General features: G+C 35.2%; 1 protein-coding gene across 1 annotated transcript; it reads left to right on the top strand.

The window, feature by feature from the left end:
* Window positions 1-1,335: 1,335 nt before the first annotated feature.
* LOC145129712 (Leucine-rich repeat protein kinase family protein) lies at window positions 1,336-4,452 on the top strand. The gene is made up of 2 exons (XM_079064493.1): window positions 1,336-3,079; window positions 3,545-4,452. The coding sequence occupies exons 1-2, from the start codon at window positions 1,561-1,563 to the stop codon at window positions 4,174-4,176; spliced, it is 2,151 nt and encodes a 716-aa protein (XP_078920619.1). The 5' UTR covers window positions 1,336-1,560; the 3' UTR covers window positions 4,177-4,452.
* The last annotated feature ends 5,784 nt before the right edge of the window (window positions 4,453-10,236 follow it).

Below are 10,236 nucleotides of genomic sequence, written 5' to 3'. Positions count from 1 at the left end.
ATATTCTTAGTTTTCCAAGAAATTACATTTTTTATTGAAGAATTTAGAAAAAATACTTGCAAATTGGGGTGCTTTACATCGATGGTGATGACGACGAAAAGACTACGGTGATTACGAGAGAGGAAATTGACAATGGCAATAATTGTGGAGGTGAGGGTCGGATACGCAGAGCCGATGGCGGTGGCGAAAGGCAACGGCGGTGGTGGTCGTATTCCATTCATGATGCTTCTTCCATAACTGGCAAGCATACTTGCTTGATTCGATACATACACACACACACACACTTGAAATCAATAACCTTAAAAATTGGATTCTTCTTTTGTTTTTTCATAGTTCGAATGTGATAAACCCTTCAAATCGAAGTCATCTTCTCTGAAAGGGTTGTTGAGCGAAATTAGAATCCCTTTGTTGGATGGTTTTCTCCTCGATTGGTGTGCTTCACGAACCAAATCTCACTCTCATCCCTTCCAAATCCATATGTTGCATATTCCCCCTGTTGTATAGTTTTATACTCTTTGGAACTTATAGGAGCATAACATTAGATTAAATCAAACTCAGGAATACTTTATTCCAGGTACAATTGGTCATTGATTCTGTGTTGTTGAAGAAAAGTCAAAATTTTGACTTCATATGCTTTTTCAATTAAGGATTGTACGCTTCAAACAACTGAAATTCATTACTTTTGAAATTCGTCTCCAGATTCACCTCCATCTCTGTGCCATATATCTTCTGGTGGTGTTATGGTGTTCATCTCCAACAACCCCACCGTCGTCAGAGGTGTTTGTGGTGGGATGAAGGTGTCACATGGCGAAGGTTTGTTATGGATGGTGGATGTGTTTCTTTGGTGGGGAACAAGAAAGAAGGTAGAGAGAACAGTAGAAAGGATTTGAAAAGAAAATCAACGGGAGATTTTGCCTATTGAGGTTTTCTGAAAATGATTTTGCCTATGAAGAGGTATCCTGCAAATTATCGATTTGAATTTTCGCTTCCTAATTTTTTTTTTTTTTTTTTTGAGAGAGAGACCCTCTAATGTTTTTAATTATAGAAATAGATAAATAATTATTAAATTTAATAAAAAGTAAAAGAGAAAAAGAAAATAAATACATAAAGGTATTATAGTAATTTCAATTTTCGGAGGGCCAAAACCATATACAAACATCATTAAAATGACCATAATTCAAAAAAACTTAAGCTAAACCTAGAAAAATACATATAAGAGTGACCATTTTTACAATTTTATCTACTCTGTATGTAGAATAATATAGTACTAATATAATTTATTAACGTCATAACAATAATTAGATTTTGTAGAATGAAAACACATTAAAAGCTCACATTGCTTTCCTTCTACTTCTAGGAACCAATAAGGGTGGGGTCCTTACCCATCCTTCTCATTGTCTATTTCTCATAAATACACCACCCACCACCACCTTCCTCCTCCACCACCACCGGTACGCACCTCCTCTTTCTCCTCGCCCGATTTCATCAAATACCAATGTGTCAGTTAAACAAATCTTGATTTCTGAAAAGGCTTCTACTCTTCTTTAAGAAAGCCTGACCATGTTGAAGCTTTACCTTAATGGCGTCTTCTGGTTTTTGTTATGTCTTAATTATGCTTCCTCTCTCACCTCCGATGGCCTCTCGCTGCTCTCTCTAAAATCCGCAGTTGATGGCGGTGACACCGCCTTTCCCAACTGGAACGACGACGACAGTACCCCGTGTCAGTGGACCGGCGTCACGTGCGCCAACATTTCCGGGGTTTCCGGACCACGTGTTGTTGGTCTTTCTCTTGCCGGGAAAAATCTCCGGGGTTATATTCCGTCGGAACTCGGGAATTTGGTGTATCTCCGGCGACTCAATTTACATGGGAACAATTTCTACGGCTCAATTCCAGACCCAATCTTCAATGCAACGTCGCTTCACAGTATATTCCTTTACGATAACAACCTCACCGGTCGTCTACCGTCGTCGATTTGCAATCCACCTCGTCTCCAAAACGTCGATTTATCTCATAATTTACTCACTGGTACCATACAGAAGTTTCTAGGTAATTGCCGGCAGTTGCAGCGGCTAGTTCTCGCCGGCAACAAATTATCCGGCGAAATCCCGTCAGGAATCTTCCCGGAGTTAGCGAATTTGGTTCAGCTTGATATCTCTTCAAATTCTCTCAACGGATCGGTACCTTACGATATCGGCCAATTGAAATCGTTGTCGGGAACCCTAAATCTTTCTTTCAACCGATTCACCGGAAAGCTACCAGAATCTTTAGGTGATTTGCCGTTGACCGTCAGTTTTGATCTCCGAGACAATAATTTCACCGGAGAAATACCACAAACAGGTTCTTTCTCGAACCAAGGCCCGACGGCGTTCTTAAACAATCCATCACTTTGCGGATTTCCGTTGCAGAAAACCTGCCGGGATAGTAATTCGGCAACTCCCCCAGGAACCCAGAGTGTTACGCCCACCATCGACGATAATGATTCCAAAAAGGGGTTGAAACCAGGTTTAATTATTCTGATTTCAGTGGCCGATGCATTTGGTGTTGCGTTAATTGGATTAATTATTGTTTATTTGTATTGGAGGAAGAAAGATTCAAATGGTTGCAGTTGTACAGGTAAACGTAGATTTGGCGGAAATCAGAAATCCAAATTCTGTTCATTTCCATGTGTAGGTGGATTTCCCAACACAGATTCAGAAATTGAGTCGGAAAAGGGTAGCGGCGTTAGTGTTAGTGGTGGCGGTGGTGGTGGTGGTGGAGAAGGAGGAGAGCTTGTAGCGATTGATAAAGGGTTTAGTTTTGAGTTAGATGAATTGTTGAGAGCTTCTGCTTATGTGTTGGGGAAGAGTGGTCTGGGGATTGTGTATAAAGTGGTGCTCGGAAATGGGATTCCGGTAGCCGTGAGGCGGTTGGGTGAGGGCGGTGAACAGCGGTATAAGGAGTTTGTGGCGGAGGTTCAGGCAATTGGGAGGGTGAAACATCCAAATGTGGTGAAATTAAGAGCTTATTATTGGGCTCCCGATGAAAAGCTGCTGATCAGTGATTTCATTTCTAACGGCAATTTGGCTTCCGCATTACGTGGTATTTCTTCTTTTCTCGTGACTTTTTTAATTTGCAATGGAATCATTAGTCAACACTTTTTTATCTTTTGTTTTTTTAATCAATAATAAATAGGAATAGTTAATATCATTAAAATTTTAAAGATGACAAATTTAGTACAATAATAAACTGTTTTTAATTAATCGACTTAATAGTTAATAGTTAATAACATGTGAACCTTTTAATTCATATTTGAGTTACTTTTAGCATGTTCAACGTTTTAGTTTGTAAAATATACACATTTGGCTCATTAGTAGTAGAATATATCGCATATTGAACTAATTTTTGGTAAAATCAAAATATTCATGTTTAGATCTAAAATTATTGTAGTGATTTGAAAACAATTACGACTCGAGCTTTTGATTGATTTAACTGGATTGATTTTTATTTACATTTTGCATATGTCACGTTGATAATATGGATTCTTTAAAAAATGAAAATGAACAGGTCAAACATCAACGGTCCTGTCATGGTCAACAAGGTTGAGGATCACGAAAGGAACTGCCAGAGGCTTAGCGTATCTCCATGAATGTAGTCCTCGAAAATTTGTTCATGGAGACATCAAGCCCTCGAACATTCTCCTTGACAATGAGCACCAACCGTATATATCTGATTTCGGTTTGAACAACCTTATTAGCATCACCGGTAACAACCCGTCATCCTCAGGCGGCTTCATGGGTGGGGCCCTTCCATACTTGAAGTCAACTCAAACGGAAAAAGTCAACAACTACAGAGCACCCGAAGCCCGAGTGTCAGTCAACCGACCAACACAAAAATGGGATGTCTATTCTTTCGGTGTAGTTGTGCTTGAACTGCTAACTGGAAAGTCGCCTGAGCTTTCATCTCCCACAACCTCAACTTCTACTGAACTCCCGGATTTAGTGAAGTGGGTAAGGAAAGGTTTTGAAGAGGAAACTCCACTATCCGATATGGTTGATCCGATGTTACTTCAAGAAGTACATGCAAAAAAAGAAGTGCTAACAATGTTTCACTTAGCCCTTGCGTGTACTGAGCGAGACCCTGATATTCGACCCCGAATGAAAACGGTGTCTGAGAGTCTCGAAAGGATTAGAACATAAGTCAACTAATAATGAGTTGAACTATGTTTTTTTGATCAAGGATAAATAAGTTCTAGTTAATTGTCATGTTATTATTTGTTGGAATGTAACAGAAAATCATATTTTTGGTGATGGGATGGTTCACATTGGTGGTTGAAAGAATCTTTCATTTTCTATGAAAAGGAAGGTACATTTTATGAAAGGACATTGGTCGTTCTTTAATAGGAAACAAATTCGCTTGTAACAGAAAATTACAAATTTGTTATTAGTTTACCTTCTTTTCTTTAATCTTTTAAACTTCTTGTAATATTAGAATAAAAATTAAATTTTGATAAAATTGTTTTAATGATTATGACATGTTATATGTCTACATCCACAACAAATGGATCCATGTTAATGGAAAATAGAGGATTCCACAATAATAAAACCAGTAAACAACAGAATTTTATAACATGTCAACAATAAAACAAAATTGAAAGTCTATATAGTTAAGAATTAAGAAATCTGGACGACACAACTGTAAAATTTGTTATTCGTCTTATCACGGTGGATGAGGGTGGCTCACCGATACATCTTGTGTTAGAGTCGATTTTATACTATATTTCACGACTAAATGTGGTCCTATCGATAGAGTTCAACCAACTCAGAAAAGTGTGTACTTCAAAATAAAAATAATTATTATTGCCTTGTTTCTATGGTCATGTTTTTCATATAATAGTAGAAATAACTATATCGTTCTTTGTTTTTTTCTTTCTAATTTTTTTATGCATAGGAAATAAGGAAATGATTTCTCACATTAGGCATCACGTATAATTTACCCCACTGCATTAAAATTTTCATTTAGAGGGCATGGTTGTCACTTTTGTCATCCTATTTTTTTTTTCTAAAATTAATTTATATAAAAATAATGAATTTAAACAAATTATTTTTATAAAAACTAGAATTTCATTAAACTTGAAAGGAAATTACAACAAACCTAAAAAAAAAAATACAACATAGAAATTAAAAATACAAATCATAGAAATTAAAATTACGAAACCTAGAAATTAAATACGGAATATAGATAGACCTAAAAGACATTTTAATCGGAAAATTAACCTTCTAAATCATCGACCGGTTCCGCGTTAAGAACAATGTGGTCAACGGTTCAAATATGTTCTGTTATGTCTATACGAAGATCATGATGGATCTCAACATTATGAATTATTCATCTTCTTGCCAAGTACTTGTCACTTCAAACCTCAAATGTTTGTGTCGGTGGATCGATCTCGTTTTCATTATACTCACATATTGTATTTTCTTCATCTTCGAGAATCATATTATGCAATATGATGGAAGTATGCACCACCTCACTCATTTTCTTATCTTCAACAAAATCTAAAGGGTGTTTAAGTATATGACAACTTTTTTAAGAGAGTCAAATGCTTGTTCAACATCTTTCCTCGCCTTCTCTTGAGCTTTCTTAAACTTCAACATTTTTCGATCATTAGGACAAGACAATGACTTCACAAAACAAGAACGCTCATGATAGATCCCGTCCACAAGATAATACACATACCTATATGACGTTCCATGCATATCAAACAAAGAATCTGGTGTAGCCCCGTAATACATGTCGTCGAATAACGGAGACATGTTAAGAATATTTATGTTATTCAGGGAACCAACAGAACCAAAGAATGTATGTCATATCCACAAATCATGTAAGGCCAACACTTCAAGTATGATAGTTAGATAACCATGATCACATTGGGTGTATTAGCCTTGATATGTATTCAAGCAATTTCCTCATTCCCAGTGGAGACAATCTAGGCTTGCTAACATTCCACGGAAGCCATGCACGTTTGAATAATGAGCATATAATTGTTAGATGTCAGTACAAGTATGTTTACGCAAATATCGTGGACCATACAATCTTATGACATACTTATAAAATTTGTGAAGTATGATAGTTTGATAACCATGATCACCTTGAGTGTATTAGCCTTGATATGTATTCGAGCAATTTCCTCATTCCCAGTGGAGACAATCTAGGCTTCCTAACATTCCACGGAAGTCATCCACATTTGAATAATGAGCATATAATTGTTAGATGTCGGTACAAGTATGTTTACGCAAATATCGTGGACTATACAGTCTTATGACATACTTATAAAATTTATGAAGGCTTTGTCATGTAGTATGTTCAGACATCCTAAGATTATCATCTATTGCATCGAGGGAAGTAGCATATGCAAGTTGATGAAGTGTGGTCGTGCATGTCTATAAGGCAGTAAAACCTAATGTACCTCTAGTGTTGGTGATTTTAGTGGCATCAACATGTTTTAGTGTAGTTGTTATTAATATTCAGATAGGCTGAGTTCTATTTCACTCATTGAGGTTGGATGTGCGGGGTGCACACTCGGAGTGATAATATGAGCTTGAGATATGGGGGACCGGTGGTAGCGCTTGTAGGTATGGGGTTCCAAGGGGCAGAGCCCTTAGCGGGGTACAAAGGACAGAGGCCCTGGCAGCACCCCAAAACCTAAACTGATTTCTAAATTGGGTTGGGCTCCAAACATGCATTTTCCCGCCAAAACCCATTAATGACATCATGATGATGTTGATGTCGGTTATTTCCAATAACTACCATATTTTGGTGCCAATTTTGGATTAACCAATTTTAACCATTTTTCCTTCATGTACAAATAAGATATGAATGTTCCAGGAAAAGGGTTAAACTCTTATATACTTGAAATCTATTTTCATAAGATTTTATCTACTCTTAAGAACACGTCAAGAAAAGGTATTATGTGTTTCACAGTTCAAATTAGGTTTGTAATTCGGATTGGTTTTATTCTTAGATTAACCCATTTGTGAATTCGTATACCCCAGTAATTGGGAATAAATTACAAATTTTGGAAGGTGTTTATAACACGATCCTTGAATCTATCCAAGTAACATGTATTGTTATTCTGGTTCCCTACTTTCTAACATTGGAAATCTGTAATTTCTGTAAAGGAATAACAATGGCAGAATTTGTGAGGGACTTAAGTTCCAAGTTAGGGAAACTTGATAAGTTTGAGGGACATGATTTTCATCGCTGGAAAAAGAAGAAGCATTTCCTTCTCACCACCCTGAAAGTTATCCACGTTTTATGCACTCCTGCACCAGAACCAGTGGTGGATGAAACTATTAAGCATACTAGAAGAAGATGCAAATGGGAAAATGATAACTACATCTGTCGTGGGCACATTCTGAATGGTATGTCCGACTCTCTCTTTCATCTCTATCAAAATCATGAATCTGCAAAGGATCGATGAGATACAACTAAATCTAAATACATGGATGAGGATGCTTCTAGTAAGAAGTTCCTTGTGAGTAATTTTAACAATTACAAAGTGGTGGATTCAAGGTCTGTCATGGAACAATACAATGAACTCATGAGTATTCTGGGACAATTTGAACAACACAAGACGCAAATAGAAGAATCCATTTATGTTTCAAGTGTCATTGATAAATTTTCCCCATCATGAAAAGACTTTAAACATACTTTGAAACACCAAAAGGAAGAGTTGTCTTTGGTACAACTTAGTAGTGACTTGAGAATTGAAGAGGGTATTTGGGCTCAAGAAAGTGGCAAGGAAAAGCTAAAGGAAGTTCTTAGATCTTTTGTGAACATGGCGGAAGATAACAAACATCAAAAAAATAACAAAGAAAAAAGAAGAAGAAAGATGACCATCACAAAGGTTCAACCAAGAAAGCAAAACTTGTGTGTTGGAATTGCAACAAACTTGGTCACATCAAACACGATTGTCGTTTTAAGAAGAACAAAAATTGTATAAGCACTTCTGGACAATGATCTAATGATCAAGGTCTAAAACTACAAGGTCAGAATTTTATTTATGAAAATACTACTACTGTTGTTATATATCATGTCACACTTATTCTTGAATCGTTCTATGTTTATGATGATGACTATGCATGGTAGATAGACTCAGAGGCAACGAGTAATGTGTGTAAAGATTGCTCTTGGTTCAAGGATTATGAAGTAGTTAATGATGGATAAATGATGTACATGGAGACCATAATAAAGCACTTATTGTAGATCGTGGTTGTGTATCTTTATGTTTTGGTTATGGAAAAAGTCTTCTTTTTAAGAATGTTCTTCATGTTCCTAAGATTATGAACAACTTGGTTTCTGGTAGTGTAATAAACAAGTGTGGTTATAAATAAGTCTATGAATCTAATAAGTATGTATTATATAAGTGTGGTACATTTGTTGGGTTTGGATATTACTGTAATGGAATGATTATATTAAATGTAGATAATAAAGTTGCATATTATATATATATATATATATATATATATATATATATATGTGTGTGTGTGTGTGTGTGTGTGTGTGTGTGTATGTGTGTGTGTGGATTGTTCTAGTATTGATGATTCTTCTTTATGGCGTTCTCGTTTAGGACATCTATGTTATAAAAGAATGCTTGAAATGTCTAAAAATGAATTAATTCCATCTTTTGATGTTAACATAGAAAATGTACAACTTGTATGTTAACTAAGATAACTAGACAACCTTTTACCTAATGTTAAAAAGAATTATGTTATACTTGAATTAATTCACAGTGATCTATGTGATTTGCATTCAACTCAATCCTTAGGAAATAAGAAATACATAGTTACTTTTATAGATGATTATTCTCATTTTTGCGATGTATACTTGTTACAATCTAAGGATGAAGTCCTTGATAAATTCAAAATTTATAAAAATGATGTTGAATTGCATCAACATGATTTAATCAAAAGACTTTGCACTGATCGAGGTGGAGATTATTATGATCCTAGCTATTTCCAATCTATTAGTATTATACATGAAATAACTGCTCCATATACTCCTCAACAAAATAGGATTTCTAAAAGGAAAAATAGTGTTCTGAAGGAAATGGTGAATTCTATGTTGTCATACTCAAGTTTGAGTGATGGATTCTGGGGAGAAGCCATGCTAACTGCATATTATCTTCTAAATAGAGTTCCAAACAAAAGGAACAAGATAACTCCATATGAACTTTGGTACAAAAGGAAACTAAATTTAAGATATCTTAAAGTTTGTGGTTGTCGGGTTGTTGTAAGGCTGACTCAACCAAAGACGAAGACTTTGGGTGAAAGAGGTATTGATTATATTTTTATTGGATATGCCGAGCATTCCAAGGCTTTAGGTTTTATGTTATAGAATCTAATGCTTCTGTTTTAGTTAACACTATTATAGAATCAAGATATGCAATATATGATGAAAACTAATTTTCATCTATACCTAGACCAAAGGACAAGATTCCTAGTTCCAGTGGAAATATCAAGGATGTTATACCTATTGGGTTAATGCCACAAAAACCCTCAAGTTTCGTCAGCAAGTATTGTTTTTTTTTTTTTTGTAAATTATAAGTATAAGGGGAAAAAAAGCAGAGAGAAGAGGTTCGAACTCAAGACCTCCCGTTTGCCACAAAAACCCTCAAGTTTCGTCAGCAAGTATTGTTTTTTTTTTTTTGTAAATTATAAGTATAAGGGGAAAAAAAGCAGAGAGAAGAGGTTCGAACTCAAGACCTCCCGTTTCGTAAGGCAGATGAATTACCGCCAAGGCGGACAGGTGTTTCGCAGTTTGTATCTTATGGACAATATATAATATCTAGTTAACGTATAAGTTAGTGTTTAATAATGTTCACTAAATTAAAACAATTGAGTGTAGAGTAAAAATGATGCACTAAGTATCGAACTCTTGACCTGCACAACCCAAAACAAGACATTTAACATTAGGCTGAAAACATTTGTTTGATTAAACTCCTAATTTTTTAAAAATAATCTCTATTACTGAAGGGTTTATATTATTATTATTATTATTATTATTATTATTATTATTATTATTATTATTATTATTATTACTACTACGTTTTTAAATGTTAAAATATGTTTTAAAGTGTTAAATACATTTTAAAATATGTTTTCATATATACATCCATTTTTACGTATTTTTAAACCTTTTAAACTTCTAAAAACAAAAACTTACATATTTATACTTCTAAAAATATGGTTTTATAGGTA

The sequence above is a fragment of the Lactuca virosa genome, chromosome 8, assembly GCF_052849685.1.
Source record: "Lactuca virosa cultivar CGN04683 chromosome 8, Lactuca_virosa_CGN04683_v6, whole genome shotgun sequence".
Taxonomy (NCBI): Eukaryota; Viridiplantae; Streptophyta; class Magnoliopsida; order Asterales; family Asteraceae; genus Lactuca; species Lactuca virosa.
This window is presented reverse-complemented; position numbering and strand designations above follow the sequence as displayed.